Here is a 19,604-nt window from a genome sequence, read left to right as displayed (position 1 = left end):
GGGAATCAGAGGGTTAAGGAGGTAAACAGTGATTCTATATGGGATGGTTTCTTCTTTTTAAGTTTCCTGACACCTAAACGGTTTTCTTGCAACCGATCAGTGGTAAAGGAGGAGGAAAAAAAAACGTGCATATGGGTCAGAGAGGAAAGCAAATCATTATGACAGAGGAAGGAGGATTTGTGAACAACATTTAGTACTCACCCAGTGACTTTGGGGTCACCGCCCAGTACACTGTTTTCTGCCTGTTTCCACAGACACAGTGAGAGTTTTCACTCTTCTCTACCGGGATGGCCTGGAAGGCAGGAGAGGCTTCCAGCTGCACGCTGACCTGTTTCGCATCCCCAGCCGCGAGTTGGAGGAAGAACACAGGCAAAGTATCAGTCATAGGGGGAAGAAGCTTAAAGGGATGATGTATACGAGCTGAGAGGCTCGGAAAACCTTTTCGATGGAGGGAAATCCCATCAAATATTTCATTGTTTGGAAGTTTGCCATAAGGATGTTGAAAAACTGACAGGAATTAGAATAACTCCCCACATGAGGAAGAGACATTTCCTTTAGTTAGAGTGAGCAAATAATCAGGTGGAAATATTGTCTTAGGAATATACCAATAATACATGAATATAACCATCTTGGACCCATGAAGGAGCTCCGCTCTCAGTACCTCTTCTGTTCTGTAACTAGGCTACATCACATGCACCTTGAGTCACTGGGAGATGACACCCTGGAGATCTAGGCAATGAAAGGTGCTCCTTCCACCTACCCTTGCTTACGTCCAGAGACGTGCCCTTACCCGAATGCAGTGGGACAGGTAGTTGAACACGGTGGCTTTGAGTGTGAAGGCTTCTCCTCGAACCACAGAGTAGGGAAGAGTGAGTTCCAGGAAGAAGGGCTGGAAGACTTGAAGAGAGATGGTGGGGGAGAGGCCAAGCCCTGCTCTTCCAGACAAGCAGAATGCACTGGCTTTCCACTCCGTGATGGTGTCAGGGACCTTCACTGCCAAGTCACTGCTCCCCGACCCACTGGGGAAGGCAAAAGAGGAGGCTCGTCAGTGAATCCCTTTTGCGGCATGGACCACAGCTGATCCCAGAGCGAGACAACTTAGTAACCTAGCGTGTTAAATGCTAAATTTGATATAAGGTTGGTGCTCCTGGGGAGGTCTTGGAAAGTTTCTTTTTCCTTTTTAGGCTTGAGGGTAGCTTCCTACTTTCTATTATGTTAGGTATCTCAGGACGAAATTAGGAAAAAATGGTATTGTTTAGCTGTCAGAGAAATGAACTATGAATCTAAACATCTACCAGAAAAGAGGGAAGCTGAACAGAAAGAACTGAGAACTGATGATCCCATCAGAATCATAGAGGAGGGTTCAAGTCCTTTTCCGAACTCAATTCCGGGCAACACACAACTTACTCAAGTGACACCAACTTCCAGATCCAGGTCTCAGGGAAATATTTCCGGACTGTCTCTTTTACTACCACGGCTGGACCATCTTCTCTCATTGCCACTGTATAAGCTGGCCCTGTATCTCCACGTAGCATAGCAGAGCCTACCGGACCTATTGGACCTCGTGGACCTGCTGGACCAAAACCTATGGAGAGAAGACATGCAGGGCCCAAAGTAAGCCTCAGTTTTATCACTGATTTCTAAGAGCTGCCTGATTTATCAAGTAGAAAAAAGTCATGTGCTCAGGAATGTTTATTATTAGGACAATTTAACCTGCCAGCTTGTTACTTTGTTCGCTTATCTGTTTATCCTTCTGGAAGGCTAATCCTATTTCTTCATCAAACAGTTTAGAAGTAAAGGTATTTTTTTTTCTCCAGAAATGAATACCAATGTAGCTCCCCTAAGGTGATTATTCAACTGATGAGGGGAAGAGTTAAAGAGTAATTTAAGATGGCAAATACTGCTTATGCACTGACGAGATGACCACGTGTTCTCCAGTTGCAGTGAGAATGAAACAGGAGGGATGGCTATCAGGATTTTTTTTTTTTTAAAAAAAGTTAATGCTGTACAGCGGAAAAATAAATTAATTAATTAAAAGAAAATAAAAACAGTTAATGAGCTATGGCGACAAGAACAAGAAGATATCGTAAAGTGTGTGTTATAGTTAGCAAAGACTCAATAAAGGACAGAAAATAAACTTTATATTGGCCAGACAAGATTTTACCCAGATAGAACTGAAGATGACCAAGGAAGGATGAGAAACAGAGGAGAATGAAGAAGGCGTTCTACGGAAACCACTATACATGTGTGTACACAGAGGTTAGGGCAATGCCCTAGAGGGATGATAAAAACTTACCCCTCAGGAGTAGAACATTTGCTGGGGGTGGTTTAACATAACTGAGTAAACAATAGGCGTTATTATATAATGAAACACCACGAAGGTTATGACAAATAAATTAGATCTGTTAAGGAGGTAGGAGAGGGAGTTCCTGTCGTGGCGCAGTGGTTAACGAATCCGACTACGAACCATGAGGTTGGGGGTTCGATCCCTGGCCTTGCTCAGTGGGTTAAGGATCCAGCATTGCCCTGAGCTGTTGTGTAGGTCATAGATGTGGCTCGGATCCTGCGTTGCTGTGGCTCTGGCGTAGGCCGGCGGCTCCAGCTCCGATTAGACCCCTAGCCTGGGAACCTTCATATGCCATGGGACTGGCCCTAGAAAAGGCAAAAAGACAGAAAAAAAAGAAAAAGAAGGTAGGAGACGGATTGATTTTTTTAAAAAGTGACTTTTGGGAAGGGAGGAGGGAGTGGGATGGACTGGGAGTTTGGGGATAGTAGATGCAAACTGTTATATTTAGAACACACAGACACAGAACAGAATTCTATCCAATCTCACTTGATAAACCATAATGGAAAGGAATACCAAAAAAAGAATGTATATACATACATATATAACTAAGCCACTCTATCATATGAAGAAATTAGCACAAAATTGTAAATCAACTATATTTTAATCATTTTTTTAAAAGTGGTAATCAGAAGATATAAAGATAATACGTATATGTATATAAATAAAATAATAGAGTTAAACATGCTCTTTTAAAACCTTAAGTATGGAGTTCCCATCATGGGTCAGTGGTTAACGAATCCGACTAGGAGCCATGAGGTTGCGGGTTTGCTCCCTGGCCTCACTCAGTGGGTTAAGGATCCAGCATTGCAGTGAGCTGTGGTGCAGGTTGCAGATGCAGCTTGGAACCTGTGCTGCTCTGGCGTAGGCCAGCAGCTACAGCTCTGATTAGACCCCTAGCCTGGGAACCTCCATATACCGTGGGCGCAGCCCTAAAAAGACAAAAGACAAAAGACAAACAAACAAACAAACAAAAAACCCCTTAAGTATAATGACTCCATGAATTCTGGATGTAGTGACTATGTATGAGAAATAGAGGACATGATAAAGCAACCTAGAAGGGTGATCTGCCTTTCACAGTGCGTAGGCTGGATTGACGTGGAGAAAGACTAGAGGCAAGGAAGGTAGCTTTTTAATAATTTGGTTATGAAATAATGAAGAACAGGATGAAGGTGGTGTAACTGAAAATGAAAAGGAAAGAATGGAGAGGTGACAAATACCAAAAGCAAAATTTGTATAAAGCATTACAGAATATTTGGGATCAAAATGCAATGATGGCATTGTTTTCAGATTTTGCGGGTTATCCATCAACATGTTTTCTCTTAGGACTGGAAAGCAAATGTACACGTGTCTATTCGTCCAATGGAAGAGGGATAAGAAAATAAAGTCACAATAATGCTTTTTTTTTTTTTTTAGTTTCTTTTAACAACAACAACAACAACAAAAAAACATGCTATTGCATGGGATTGGGATTATATATATATACATTTTTTTTTGGATTATATTTTTTTCACTTTAGGCTCACAACATCTCAATGACTTTGGAGTTGTTATTCTGACTTTCCGCTGAGCCTCTAAAATGCAAACTATTGCATTTGGAGTGGATAAGCAATGAGATCCTGCTGTGTAGCACAGGGAATTATATTTAGTCACTTATGATGGAACAAGATGGAGGATAATGTGAGAAAAAGAATGTATATGAATATATAGCTGGGTCACTTAGCTGTACAGCAGAAATTGACAAAACATTGTAAATCAATTATAATGGAAAAAATATAAATCTTAAAAAAAAAGGTTAAATGAGTCTGTGAATTTTTGAAGTCATATATGTCATACCAGATAGGAGAATGAGGAAAACATGTTCTTTTTTTCTCTAAAAATTTCTATTGAGGACATTCTATTCACTCCTTTGCTTTCAACTAGAACTTTATTCCTTGTCTTCTTAGGCAAACAGTTTCTATGTACTAAATCTGTGTTATCTGTGTTTATTATTATTATTATTTATTTTTTTTTTTTGTATTTTGTCTTTTTAGGGCTTCACCTGCAGCATATGGATGTTCCCAGGCTAGGGGTTGAATCAGAGCTGTAGCTGCTGGCCTACAGCACAGCCACAGCAACCCACAGCAACATGGGATCTGAGCCGTATCTGCAACCTACACCACAGCTCACGGCAATGCTGGATCCTTAACCCACTGAGCGAGTCCAGGGATCGAACCCACGTCGTCATGGATACTAGTCGGGTTAACCACTGAGCCACAATGGAAACTCCTATTTCGTCTTTAAATTAAAAAATTTTTTTTACGGCCACACTCATGGCAAATGGAAATTCCTGGGCCAGGGATTGAATCTGAGCCTTAGCAGCAGCAGTACCAGATCCTTAACCCACGTCTCTGCAGCCACCCAAGCCGCTGCAGTCAGGTTCCTAACCCAGTGTGCCACAGTGAGAACTCCATGGGAATTTTATTACAAAAAAAACAAAAAACAAAACCACTTTATGCCACCACATTTCTTCTTAGGAAGTAGGAGTACTAGGCATCCCAGCATGGCTAAAGACATTCCTCTAGGGCTCTGAGCAGCAGAAAAAAAAGCAGTCAGAGTTAGAATCTTTTCAACTTTTCTTCTTTTCCAGGTATACTTGAGACACAAAAAGAGACTAGCGGCCTACCTCCCCAAAGTTGAATTATTCTATTCTGTTCCATATATCAAAATCACTTTGATTTCCACAAAAGAATATGACAGAGGCAAATAATATCCATATCATCCATCATACTTCTCAGCATCCTTTGCAGGTAGGGCTACATGTTATATGCCACTTCCACTGCTGCCTGTAAAAGTCATGTGCAGACCTATTTCTTCTTCCCCAGGGGAGTCACCTTGGAAGGCACATTGGCAATGGAATCACAAGAGGAAAGCCAAATGGATCTCCTGACAGTGACTCGTAAGGAGCTGTTCTGGAGAGCTTCTGGACTCACAAGCAAAAAACCAGCTGTTATATGCTTAGCCTCTGGGATGGGGGCATTTTGTTTGTTACTGAAATATAATTTATCTTATCCCAACTAATTTAGGTATTGAATCCACAGCGGAGAAGAATTTAAAGTACCAAGACTATGGAAGGCTATGAGAAAAAAGTGTTTGGATTTGATTTCAGAAAGAGGGAGAGAGAGGGAGAGAAATAATAATTGCTTAAGAATCATTTTTTTCCCCCTGGGGAAAAATGTTATTTGAAGAAAATTTACCAAGAAGTTGCTATAGAGTCACAACATTCAATACTGAATGAGTAGCTTTTTGAAGTTCCTGCTGTGGGCGGTGAATTAAGAATCTCACTGTGGTGGCTTGGGCTGCTGTGGTGACATGGGTTCAATCCCCAGCCTGGGGCAGTGGGTTGAAGGATTTGATGTTGCCTTGGGTGTGGTGTAGGTCGCAGCTGAGGCTTGGATTCCCTGGCCTGGTAACTTCAGTATGCCACAGGTGCGGACACACACAAAAATAGCTTTTAATCCTAACTCAGCAAAGCATCGTTTTTTTTTTTTTTTTTAATTATTTTAGCAGATAAATAATTCACACCCTTACCTTCTGAATAGAGCATAGGCCTGATTGGAAATGGCTGAAACCGCTGACAAAAACGTGGCTTGTGGATTTTTGAGTTGGTAAAAATTTTTAATCCTGCAGACTGAAAGAAAAATGAAGGAAAATAATTATTAAAGCATATGGGCAATCCGGTCTGGATACTAGAATATTTTCTTACACTTGTATTACACTTTTACTATTATTACACACCCAGCTCATAGCATCACCATGAAATTCCACATAATGGGAAGAGAGCTACATTATAAATATGGAAAAGGGGTCATAGAAAGTCCAGATGATACAGTTAGTGAATAAACTGGGATTAGAATCCATTCTGATTCCTAATTCTGAATTTTGTCTATGGTATGCTGATGTCTCTTTAATTGCTTTTTGCATTTCGATTCAAGAAATTGAGCATTTTAGCTTTGGATGTTTTTCTTGTATTCCTTTCCCTCTCAAAACCAACACACACACACACACACACACACACACACACACACACACACACATTTGTATATTTCATAACTTTGGTACAGAGAGAAATTTTTTGTTTCTATGTTTTACTGGAATATGCCTTTGCCTGAATCTCCATGTTTTCCCTTTTGTGGTTTATCTTTCCTTTTTTCTTTCTCGGTTTCTTTTAAGCATCTGGAATCTCTGCATGCAAAATACACATGCTGATGTCCACAGGAGCCTGATTCCTGGAGCCCCCTGTTCCCAGCTTCCTCTTTCTTCAATATTAGTCACGGTTAAACTCTACTTGCTGTCCTCTCTCAGAGAACTTGGGAAAGTGTGGGACTCAGCAGCACAGCTCTCATCCTGGCAGTGATACAGGTTAGGGAGGAAGAAGTCACAAGGAAATGTTTGCAGGTGAAGCAGAGAGCTAGCAAACCTAATGAGTCTTCTTCTTCCTCCTCCACCACTCATTTATGATTCTGGGAGCCCCAGAAGAGGGAGGTTTAAATGGCTCTCATCGAAGCTGCAGACTTCTCCAGAAGAACCATGTATGTTTTCCTCAAGGTACAATGAGAGTTTTCCGGTCTTTTTTTTTTGTATTGATAAGGTTTAATCTCACAACCTGGATAAACTTCCCTTTCATAACTCTTCCCGGTTAATTTTAAAGATATACATATTATGTAACATACCGAAGGCGTGCTAGTATTTCCTACTACAACTTTTGTAAATCTTTTATTTATGAACAGCTACTTTCAGTTTTTCTGAGATTTTACTGCCCTGGAAGGTGATGACTGAATTTTGTGTATGGTCATTTATTCCATTCACATTTATTTATTGTGAAAATGACTACCACAGTGGCTGCCCATAAGGTACTCACTTTCCGAAGGGTGTCAGAAGCACTATGGGAAATGTTTTGTGTTTCTCATATGTTGGAATCTCCAAGAATCACCGGGAGGGAAATACGACAGTGATAACTAGCTTCAGGTTCAAAGCTTCAGGATCGACTTATTTAAGGTCATGGGCCTTAAAAGTATACCGCTTGCTGTTTAAAGTGTTAGAAGAATTCATGATTGACTATCCGTGTGTGTACAGAATTCTCTGAGCCTCTGAGTTTTCACTATTTTTCTGTTAATCAGAGCTTCTTTTTGGAGGATGGGAGGGCAGTCAGGTTCTAGAGCTTAGACGTCCATTTTTTCTCCATATTACCAAAGACGTAGAAATCAGTTTCGGTTGTGATTTTAGGAAGAAGCATTACCTCAAAGATACTGTAGGCATCATCATCATCCGAGACCTCTTTGGGTGTGTAAACGATTCCATTGTGAGTTATGTCTTCTGCACTGATGCATTTCTCACCATCTTCTTCCGTGGGATCTCTACTTCTAATGCTATGGAAATTCTTTTTGGGGAGCAAACGATAGACCTGTGACATAGAGGGAACAAAGCAAAAATTCTTGTTTGTTGTATTTATTTTATGGTATTTATTTTAAGTGTGATACTGTTCAGTCTAGGAATTTAAAAGATCATGGTGTGTATTTAACCACGCCAACCTTCAAAAAAGCAACACAGAATCATGGGGAAGTATGAAAGCTTCTGGATCCTAATCTTCTTCTTGTACAAAAAGAAAATTCATGCGTAAACAAATCAAATTAATCGATAAAAGACCTAGAGCCCATTTTGGTTGAGTAAGTCTCTAGTCTTCTAGCCCAAATGCTTCCTTTTAAAAGAAGCAAAAGAATATGATTAAGTTCTTACCAAGTTTTTTTTTTTTTTTTTTTTTTTTTCTTCCCAGTCTACTATTTTAGGACCAGATTTAGCTTGGGAAAAAACTAGGTGCAGGAGTAACCCAGAAATAAATCAATTCTAGTACAGTTTTTGTCCAGAGCCCAGTGTAAGGCCACCTGCCCAGTCAAATAGTGTTCTGGCCATTAAACCTACCCTGACTCCATGCAAACCTGCTGTCATCTCTTAGCTACACTACTCCAATATTTCCATTCTTTCATTCTTACTCCCTAAATGTTTCCATTCTGTCTTTCTTGCTCCCATACTCTGAGAAACAAACAGGATCTTCTTACTAAATACATTTCAATCACTCTCCTGTGTAAAACTGCTCTGTGATTCACCACTGCCTTTGCTGTCAACTGCAAACTCCACTCCAAGCTCACCGTGCTTGTCAACATTGTCCTTCGGTTCCCCATCATCCCAATCACCGACAGCCTCTCCTATCTTCTTCTCTCCCCACTACACCCAAGGTTATTACCTTTTCCCTTTCAGAACACTCCAGGCTAACTCTGACCTCAAGACCTTCGGGCAATGCTGATCTCTGCAGTGCCTGTCCCCGCCCTTCCATTATCAATCAAAGAAGATACCCCTAATCACGATATCCAAAATCATTCAACTCTTTTCTTTCTTTATCTCCACATCCTGTTTATTCCTTAAAGGATACTTATCAACATTTAGACTTATTACATGTTTATATGCTTTTGTGGATTGCTTGCTGGTTTGTTTTAATACCTCACAAGTCTGTAAGTCTAAAATTGTCAAAGACCATATCTAATTGTTTACCATTCGAACCCTATTCCCAGAGCAGTGTCTATCCCGTAGTCAAGATACAGTGGATATTTGTTAAATCCATTAATGGACCATGAAGACTATAAACTCTAGGGGGCCTTTGGGAAGTGCTTCATTATAAGAAACATCTTTAAAGGCAACTTAGAATTGAAATTCTCTTTTGTCCATACTTAAAACCAATGATTACATGCCTGGATCAAGGCTTAAAAATCTGGCATTCACATACTCTCTTGAAATGTGGCGTGTTAGACATGGCATTGAACAAAATTTGGTTCATATTCCACTTTTAAAATACATTTGTGGCATGCTCTTTCTATAGTTGCTTAATCTATCCTACCTTCATAAACTAAGGTAATAATAGCCACCTTGAAGAATTATTATTCATTTATTCATTCATTACAATGTGTTGGGCATCTTTTACACATAAGGGCTGTGCTAGGCACGGAGAATGCAGTGGTGAGCAAGATTGCTCACAGAGAATGAAATGAGATGATACCTGTTAAACACCTCATACAATGTCTTTTTTGGATCAAAACGGAATCCATCTCACATGTAACCTACTACATTCGGCCTGACACTCTGAAGAACTTGTCCTTTGCAGTTATAACTTCCAACTTCCAAACCTGGTCTTATCATGCATGCATTGTTTGAACTCCAAGACTGGAATGGGACTCACTGATTGAGGTGAGAGCTCAGCTTCTGGCTTCATTAGCAGTACACTCTGGTCAACAGCACGGAGGGCACAGAGGGAGTAAGCAGTGGCTGTGACCTTCAGGTTGGTGTCAGAGGTTGGCAGGATCTGGGCTGAGGAGAAGCTCAAATTTACCTGTCAAGAGCACAGGAGCATAGTAACAAATTTTCTCATTATTCCAATCTTAAAACTCTCTTCTACCCCAGGTTAGGACTAGTCATTTCTGCACTTCCTTTCTCTTCATCCATGTTAGAGCTGGACTAAGAGGTGAGGTCACTGAGGGACTTCCAGGTAACCATCTGTGGAATAAACTGGAAATATGGTTCCATTAACTCAGGCTTCCCACTCTTCTTCCTTTCCCAATGAAATAGAAATTGGTTTTGATTACAGTGAAACAGAATCTTGGATGGGAATTGGAACACACAGGCTCACAAAGATTGTACTTTGCTGTAGCTGACCCATCTCCATGCAATGTTTTTGTGATAAATGTGTGTAGTTTGTGTCGGATTGTGGAAAATGCCATTTCACTTCTAAGACCAGCTAACGAAGTCTCTGCTGGCACTTTTAGTCACCTGACGTTCTAAAGTGCAGTACCATTTATCAGAATCAGGAATTTACTCATTAATTAAAGCAACTAAACATCTAATATAGATTCTGAGTGTTAAATCAAGACAAAATTCAAAGGACTGTGAATACAGAATAAGAGCTACAAAATAACGGAAAATTGTCCACAGTTTTTTTCAGAGATTTGACTCTCATTTGCCAGTGGAAATGCATTGGTAAGTGAATCTACTGGTTCCTTATGTTTATGTCATCATTTTTGAGTAGAATCTTGAATAAATTATAAAATAATTTAGAATTTAGTTCTATAGTAGCCCTCTAGGTTCTTGGACTGAAAGTTGATTTGGGTCGGGATGAAACATCAGAACACTGTGCTAAATAATATTGGACTTGGATTGCTGAATTGAACTAAGATAATCTGCTATGTGGTCTAGTTAATTCATGTGACAGTTTGGATTCATGTATATCATGAGACATGTGAAAAAAATTTAATTGATTTATCCTCAAGATGCAGTAGTATCCACCTCTAGAGTTCAATATGTTGTGAAAATGTCACTTATGGAGAATTCTATTTGAAACATTTGTTTTCTTTTTAGAAAATTTAAGTTGATTAAAATATGGTTTTCTTTTTTCTTTTTTTTTCTTTTTAGGGCCATACCTGGGGCACATGAAGGTTCCTGGCCTAGGGGTCAGTTGTAGCCGCTGGCCTATGCCACAGCCACAGCAATGCTGGATCCTTAACCCACTGAGGAAGTCCAGGGATTGAACCTGCGTCCTCATGGATACTAGCTAGATTCGTATCCGCTGAGCCACAACGGGAACTCAAAATATGTTCATGAATGACTTTATCAAATGAACAAGTGAGTTATTTGGGAATGAACTGAAAATGCTATTAACCAAGAAGTGGATATGCTAGAAAATGGAAAATGTTTTACTGATATAAGAACCAGAAAAGGGGAGTTCCCGTGGTGGCGCAGTGGTTAACGAATCCGACTAGGAACCATGAGGTTGCGGGTTCGATCCCTGGCCTTGCTCAGTGGGTTAACGATCCGGCATTGCTGTGAGCTGTGGTGTAGGTCGCAGACGTGGCTCGGATCCCGCGTTGCTGTGGCTCTGGTGTAGGCTGGCAGCTACAGCTCCGATGAGACCCCTAGCCTGGGAACCTCCATATGCCACAGGAGCGGCCCAAGAAATAGCAACAACAACAACAACAACAACAAAAAAAAAGACAAAAAAAAAAAAAAAAAAAAGAACCAGAAAAGGACTTTAAAGTGTATTTTGAGAATAACATATACCTGTCTATATTAATCAATGTTATCCTTAAAGAACAATTATATCCAGTTAAGAATAACAGACAAGAAGGTTCCCATGTGGCACAGCAGGTCAAGGATCTCGTACTGCCATAGCTGTGGTACAGGCTGCAACTGCAGTACAGGTTCGATTCCTGGCCCTGGGGAATTTCCACATGCTGCAGGTGTGTATCAAAAAAAAAAAAAAGAATAACAGATAATTTAAATTGTTACATAGTATTTAATATGCATTAAACTTGTTATTATCAAAGTAAGAAAGAGATGCATGGATTTTTGAATAGAAAATAGGGTTTCTCTTTCCCAACAAAGACTGAAAAAAAAATAAAGTATATTAGTTTAAACAAACTGACCTAGATCTTTCCTCACATTCTTAGCCCACTCATTTGTTTTTCTTCTTGTAAGGTATTTTATTTGTTACTACTATCCTTTTCTCCTGTTGGACAATAAACTGTTTGATGATAGTTTGTACCTTAGAGGTAAAATAATAACAATAATAACAACACACACATCTGTGTCAACCCGCTCTTTACTCTCTTTGCTCATCATTCTGTCAGGATATCTCACTTCTGGGGTCCTTAATTGTTAGCTTTTTATTTTTGACTGTGCCCGATGCGTGCAGAAGTTCCTGGGCCAGGAAGTAAACCCGAGCCACAGCAGCGACCTGGGCCACAGGGACCACACCAGATCCTTAACCTGTTTCATCACGAGGGAACTCCACCTTTCTAACTTTTTAATAAATACTCACCTTTTTTTCTAAATGCTGAATAACTCTTCATTTATATTTTTCATAGCTTGTCTGATCAATGTTAAGTGAAAAGATATTTGAAGGGAAATGATTGAATATAATGTCCACGGGTTTGGTTTCTATGTGGAAGTTTTATTACACAGGAGCTGTCATAGGTTTTGCACCAGAAAGAGCTCACTGCTAGGATGAGTACAGTGTGCTGAAAGCTGAAGCATCCCATGACCATTCCAAGGTTTAGCAAAAGACTAACTACCCATTATTAGTAATAAAGACACTGAAGCTAGAAGCAAAAGTCTCTCTAGGTTCATATGAAACACACAGAACATCAAATGGAACACAAACGATGCTCTCGGACACTTGTCCAGCTTTAAAGGCATTCTATTGTAAGACGGTATTGGATATTTACATCAGAATCCACTGTGTATTTTTCTTAGATCATTATATGTTAAAAAGGATAATCTAGGAGTTCCCACTGTGGGGCAATGGGTTAAGGATCCGACTGCAGCAACTCTGGTTGCTGCAGAAGTATGCGGGTTTGATCCCTGGCCTGGTGCAGTGGATTAAGGATCTGGTGTTGCCTCAGCTATGGCAGAGTTTATATCTGCAGCTAAGATTCGATCCTAGCCAGGGACGCCGCGGGTACAGCCATTAAAAAAGGAAAAAAAAAAAAAAAGGATAATCTAAACATAGTCTCAGTGTTCACTTGCTAAAAATGCATATTGTTTTAAGCTCCACAAAACCCATGTTAGAGTCCTGATAGGTATATATATATATATATATATATATATATTTTTTTTTTTTTTTTGCTATTTCTTGGGCCGCTTCTGCGGCATATGGAGGTTCCCAGGCTAGGGGTCGAATCGGAGCTGTAGCCACCAGCCTACGCCAGAGTCACAGCAACGCGGGATCCGAGCCGCGTCTGCAATCTACACCACAGCTCACGGCAACGCCGGATCGTTAACCCACTGAGCAAGGGCAGGGACCGAACCCGCAACCTCATGGTTCCTAGTCGGATTCACTAACCACTGTGCCACGACGGGAACTCCTGATAGGTATATTTTTAAAAAGATATCTTAAGTGGATGAATCCTATCTGATTATTAATGTTAAGATTACATACCACATTTTGTTGGGGTAAAGCTTATTAATATGTCAGTAGGCTTCTTATTACAACTATGTAATCTTTGGATGTATGAGAAGATTCCATTTGCCACTAGGTTAGATTTTTTTTTCTTTTTCTTTTTTCATTTGGCTGCCTCACAGCATATGGAGTTCCTGGGCTGGGGATCAGATCCCAACTGCAGTTGCAACCTAAGCCACAGGTGTGCCAATGCTGGATCCTTAACCCACTGTGCTGGGGATCAAACTTGCATCCCAGTGTTCCCAAGGGGCTGCAGATCCCTTTGCACCACTGAGGGAACTCCCCACTAGTTTAGATTTTTATGCTAAAAGTCATTATTGGAGTGTCCAGGCTATGTTTCTCAAAATGGGGTACCTACATGTACCCCTTTTTTTGTCTTTTTTTTATTTTAGGGCCACACCCGTGGCATATAGAGGTTCCCAGGCTAGGGCTCCAATCAGAGCTGTAGCTGTTGGCCTACGTCACAGCCACAGCAACACAGGATGAGCCACATCTGTGACCTACACCACAGCTCATGGCAATGCTGGATTCTCAACCCACTGAGCAGGCCGGGGATTGAACTTGCATCCTCATGGATGCTAGTCATATTTGTTTCTGCTGAGCCACGATGGGAACTCCCATGTATCCCTGCTTTATATTATCAAATTGAATTTCACTCACAATAAGTTCCTGGTTTCTGCAATAGTACCTGGAGGCATGTCCGGGGGATGTGGTGGCATAAAAGTAATACATTATTATCTTGAAGAATCACTTTTAATTGAAAATTTGGGGAACAAATATTTCAAAATTAAAACTATGAAATGTTAATAATGGGATATATTTTGAATTCCACATACTTTTAATATAAGGGATTTGTAAAAAAAAGACTGTATTGGCCACCTGCTTGGAACCAGTCTGCTAGACCTTGAGAGGATCTAAAGGATCTGCCTTTAGAGATCCTTTTGCAGAAAGCGTTAGGAGCACTGTACGGCAGTCTTTTAATGTATGCAAGTTCCTTATTTTCCTCTTCAAAAAGAGGAGATGAAGAAAAGGACTGGGCTTGAAAACAAAACACCCACCTTATTGACAAAACAGTTTTCAATCTTGAGTGTCCTGGTATCTGCAATAACTTCTCCACTAGGTAAAACAGTATAAACAAGCAACAGGGCTTTTGGAGCAAAGTCTGGTTCCACTCGAAAGGAGAAGGAAAATACCCCTTTCACTGGAGAATAAAGAAAGTCCAAGGTAAGAGATTAGGAAGAGCGAAGAGTTTTCAGTTTTATAAAGAAGAAGGTCTCAAATTATTTAACTTATTTACATTTGGGGTGTACTGAAGTAAGAAAAGACTTGCATTTATACCATTGACGGTGTAACATTATTATTCCATGGATACACGCTGAGCTAATGCCATTTTTCCTGGCGATGTGGGTTAAACTGTTCATTTATTCTGCTTAAGTAGGAAAGAACATTTAGTGCATGTCTCTATTTTGCTTTTTCTTTTTTGGCCATACCCACAGCTTTCTACGGAAGCAATACGAATCTCTAAGACGAATATAAGAGTAAAATTTGCAAGAGTAAAATTTTTATTTGGTGATTTTCTGCATTTTTCAGTTATTTTTTGCATTAAAAAAAGTTAATAGTAAAATGAGTCAATTTCACTCTAGAAATAAAATTTAAAATATAATAATGTTCTACAAAGGATGAAAAAGTACTAGATGGACTGAAATGAACCTTGTATCCTTTATCAGCTTCCTCATCTTTGGCTGATGGAAGAAGACTGATGAGCATTTCTTCCAATGTAAGAAATAGCTTCATCTTGGTAAAATACTTAGGATTTGACAATTTGAGAGAAAAAATAGGAAACTGCAAGTACTTACTCTCTCCTTGTTCAGTGGACAACAGGTAGATTCCTGAGTGTAAGATGCTTCCTCTTGCTTTTATCTGAGGGCAGAGGGAAATACATTATCATTTTAAAGGGTACATATTAAACTTACTTAAACATATTTAGAATACATAAATAATCATCTCACTACTTCAACCCAGAAGTTGTTTTAGTTCACTAAACTTCTCTTCCAGTATTTTCTTATATGTACAGTTACATATGTTAAATAACAAGCATAATTGTATGTTTTAGTATTTTATTTAACATTTACTACTTATCTCGAATATTAATATCTTCAATTTACTATTCTTTCAACAAATATTTTAAGCATCTATCATATTCAAAGCCAATATATAGTGAAGGCAGGTATAAAAATACATGTAAGTATTCTACATGGTTGCCTGTATTACAAAAAAACAGAACTAAAAGTATTTATACTTTCTATGCACCAGGTACTGAACTAAATAATTTTAAGATTTTTAAAATTTAATTTTGACAATAACCTTATGAAGTAGATATAGATACTCTCTTCAGTATTCAGTGAGATGATTGACGTTTCTCTTTACAGATATGATTAAGTAAATTTCCCAAAGTCACATAAGTAGGAAGTAATAAAGCTAAGATTCCAACTTAATGTAAAACTTCCTGCTTTTTTATAGAATTTAAAATATACAGTTTATAGTTAATGTTCCTATACAGAATTTCCTACATGTAAGGTTTTCTTCTTCTTTTTTTTTTTTTTTTTTTTTTTTTTTTTGGCTTTTTAGAGCCACTCTCAGGGCATGTGGAGGCTCCCAGAGCTGTAGCTGCTGGCTTATACCACAGCCACAGCAACACCAGATCCAAGCCTCGTCTGCAACCTACACAAGCTCATGGCAACACCAGATCCTTAATCCACTGAGCGAGGCCAGGGATGGAACCTGTAACCTCATGGTTCCTAGTCAGATTCGTTTCTGCTTGCCATGACAAGGTTTTCTTAAAGACTTACTTGGGTAACTACTAGCTTTTAATATTTTAAATTTTTGGACATAAATAGGTATATAGACCTCAAAAGTATCATACCAATTTATATTTCTGCTTGCCACGACAAGGTTTTCTTAAAGACTTACTTGGGTAACTACTAGCTTTTAATATTTTAAATTTTTGGACATAAATAGGTATATAGACCTCAAAAGTATCATACCAATTTATAATATGCCTGTTAAAGTATTTTTCAGTTACGCCTAATAAATTACATACCAATTTATAATATGGTAAATTACGTGTAATTTTAAATTACATATGAATATGTATTACATACATAAATTGGTATGTAATTTTAAATTACATACCAATTTATAATATGCCTGTTAAAGCATTTTTCAGTTAAGTATTTTCAGTTACACCGATTCTTGAACTTTGTAAATTATTAGAACTTTTATAGGAGTAAAATGCTACTGCTTTGTTGTTTTAATTTTCACTTCTCCAATTAAAGTCAAATCAACTTTTTTCTTCCGAAATTGTTTATGGTTTTTTTTTTTTTTTTTTGTCTTTTTTGTCCTTTTAGGGCTGCAACTTCTGCATATGGATGTTCCCAGGCTAGGGGTCTAATTGGAGCTGTTGCCGCCGGCCTACACCACAGCCATAGCAACACCAGATCTGAGCCACATCTGCAACCTACACCACAGCTTATGGCATCGCTGGATCTTTAATCCACCGTGTGAGGCCAGGGATCGAACCTGCAACCTCATGGTTCCTAGTCGGATTCGTTTCCGCTGTGCCACTAAGGGAACTCCTAGTTTTTGTTTCTTGTTGAATAAGTTCTTGATTTTTACCTTTTGCTTATTAATCTCTTGATTTCTAAGAAAAACATTCTTTTTGACTAAAATATTTGCCCTAAGCTCTTTCCTCTTCCATTCAATAATTTTCCATTAGAACTCAGAAAAGAAAAAAGAAAAATAATCTTAAAATTTCAGTGGAGACCACAATATAAATGGAAAATTAACACACTAATAATTTGTTAAGAAGCAACTTGTCTTCACTCATAAAAACAAAAAGAATTTATGTTGCTGCAAGGGACATTACACAGCTAGGAGCTTAGTTGTTTCAGGGTCTACACAGTTAGAAAGAATTGCAGTGGCTTTTATTCTTACCAAATAATAGAAGGTTAACTCTTTTTCATTCTTCAGAATCTCTCCATTCAAGATGTAGTGTGTCCGAATCTTCTGGGTTTGCCCACAGGCCACGGTACCAATCACAGGTTCAAGGTGAATATAACTTTTGCTCAGGGAAAAAATATGTCTTGCAGTGTGCTGCACTGGGGTGTGAAATTCTTCAAGCCACCAGTTATCAAAACAGGGTTGTTTCTGTTTGTAAGTGGCCTAATGGATGAAATAAACAGCTTAAATAGGCTATTTGTTATTAATATACATCAGGTATAGATGGGTCATGCTGGCATTTACTGAAGATTTTATACAAATCATGCTTACTCAGTTTCATTATAAGCTGCTTTCCCAAATAAAGTATAATCTATAAACAACTTTTTCCTTCAGTTTATTTAAGGCTGTACTATCCTGATCCAGTAGATATTATTTAATCATCACCAAGATCAGTTACTTTTCTCTTAATACCGTTATGGTGGTAAGTGGCATATGGACTTTTGAACATTTAACACAAAACAAAAAGAGTGGTACACTTAGGAAACAGAGAAAAATCTAATTTGTAATAAAATAGTAGAAATACTGGATTTTTGAGGGACTCTCAAGATGTTGTAATAAATGTCTCCTGAAACTAGATCATGCTGTAAACAGAGTCCATCTACAGTAAAAACAGAAAATTGTTTCTTTTTATTTAGGTCTCCTCCTTGCTTCATTGCTGCATTAGTCTTTTTTTTTTTTTTTTTTTTTTTTTGTCTTTTGTCCTTTTAGGGCCACACCTGAGGCATGTGGAGGTTACCAGGCTAGGGGTCTAATCGGAGCTGTAGCCGCCGGCCTACACCACAGCCACAGCAATGCCAGATTTGAGCCGCGTCTTTGACCTACACTGCAGCTCATGGCAACGCCAGATCCGTAACTCACTGAGCAAAGCCAGGGATCGAACCCGCAACCTCCTGGTTCCTAGTTGGTTTTGTTTCTGCGGCGCCATGACGGGAACTCCTGTTTTAGTCTTTATCACTTTTTCTGTTCTCCCTAAAGTTCACATGCTTCCTGTATATCCTTAAATGCTTTGGCCCCAGTGATCTCCATCTTTTTAGTCCCAGATGCCCTTTCCACTTACCAGAACTGTAATAGCAGTGGTGAAGTTAGAGGTATCAATGGAAAAGTTCACCAAACCCTGCTCATCCGTGGTAAAGCTGGCTTGGTACGCATTTTCATTTACACTGACCGTTATAGTTTTATTGGGGATTGGCCGGTCCTTCTCATCAACCAGAAGAACCTAGAAATGGGAAAGTGATGGCTGGTTGCAAAGGTTATACTCAACACCTTCCCGGGTTATACTCAACATTTTTTTCACAGGTTATACCCAGCACTTTCACTTTCAACACTTTCCACTCTGTCGTCTACGCCTCTTGATGTCTCAGCCACTGTCAGGTAGGGAAGATCTTAGACTACGAAATTAAGATTTGCTTTCTGGGCTCTAAAATATTTTTCTTTTTGACATTGCTCTTTAGATCACTTATGAGTATTCCATTCAGAATAGCCAATAGTGGACACATGATGCCACCTTCCCAAATTTTCTTCATCTCTGGAGTTCTCCATCTCGGTATACAGTGCTTTCAACTATTCTGTAGCTTTTGTACGGCCTTTTTTAAAAAATCGTTTTTTCTCTTCCACTGCCTATATCTAATCCATTGCCAAGTGCTCTATCTTCGCTTGTGAAACATCTTTTTCTTCCTACTTATTTCTCCCTAAATCTGCTGCTACCATTCCAGTCGAAACCACAATATTTTTTCCTCATCTGGTTTCCAACATCTTTCTGTTTAATCTCACACTGTCCACTCTCTGGCTGCTCCATCCTTGCTTCACACCATTCTCTCTACAGCCTAAGAGAAACTGCTCATGTCATGCTCCTTAAAACCTTCAGTAACCCTTCAAGCTGAAATTCTGACCACATCTTAAAAGGCCCTTCGTTCTTTGATCTTAAAACACTGTTTCACCGCTATTGCCTTGGCCTTGTGTTCTCACATCTTTCTTAAATTTCTGGCCAAGTCACATTCAGCTTTTAGTTTTTAGTTTTCTCTTGACTTGAAATGATCTTGTCCCATTATTAATTTCTTGCCAATTTGATACAAAATACTGGAATACATTAAGAAAATATCAAATTCATAATATGTCAATAAAGTGAGGAAATTCCTGTAAACTATCAATTCAAAGACTACTTACT

The 19,604-nt window shown here is 39.0% G+C and overlaps 1 protein-coding gene across 3 annotated transcripts in view; it reads right to left on the bottom strand.

The window, feature by feature from the left end:
* PZP2 (pregnancy zone protein2) overlaps window positions 1-19,604 on the bottom strand; it is a 47,214-nt gene that overhangs the window by 13,861 nt on the left and 13,749 nt on the right. For all 3 annotated transcript variants that reach the window (XM_085025137.1, XM_085025136.1, XM_085025138.1), the window contains exons 11-20: window positions 18,498-18,656; window positions 17,375-17,602; window positions 15,238-15,301; window positions 14,440-14,582; window positions 9,611-9,760; window positions 7,622-7,786; window positions 5,914-6,013; window positions 1,408-1,585; window positions 791-1,019; window positions 202-328 (exon numbers count right to left, since the gene is read on the bottom strand). In XM_085025137.1, the coding sequence (XP_084881263.1) occupies window positions 202-328; window positions 791-1,019; window positions 1,408-1,585; window positions 5,914-6,013; window positions 7,622-7,786; window positions 9,611-9,760; window positions 14,440-14,582; window positions 15,238-15,301; window positions 17,375-17,602; window positions 18,498-18,656 (1,543 nt within the window). The remainder of the gene's footprint in view (window positions 1-201; window positions 329-790; window positions 1,020-1,407; window positions 1,586-5,913; window positions 6,014-7,621; window positions 7,787-9,610; window positions 9,761-14,439; window positions 14,583-15,237; window positions 15,302-17,374; window positions 17,603-18,497; window positions 18,657-19,604) is intronic.

This window comes from Sus scrofa, chromosome 5, assembly GCF_054392235.1.
Source record: "Sus scrofa isolate SSC_HxYL_T2T_F1_AM1 chromosome 5, Sscrofa_HxYL_maternal_Yorkshire_Landrace_v2.0, whole genome shotgun sequence".
Classification (NCBI taxonomy): domain Eukaryota; kingdom Metazoa; phylum Chordata; class Mammalia; order Artiodactyla; family Suidae; genus Sus; species Sus scrofa.
Note: the sequence above shows the minus strand (reverse complement) of the source record. Positions and strands in the feature narration are given on the sequence as shown.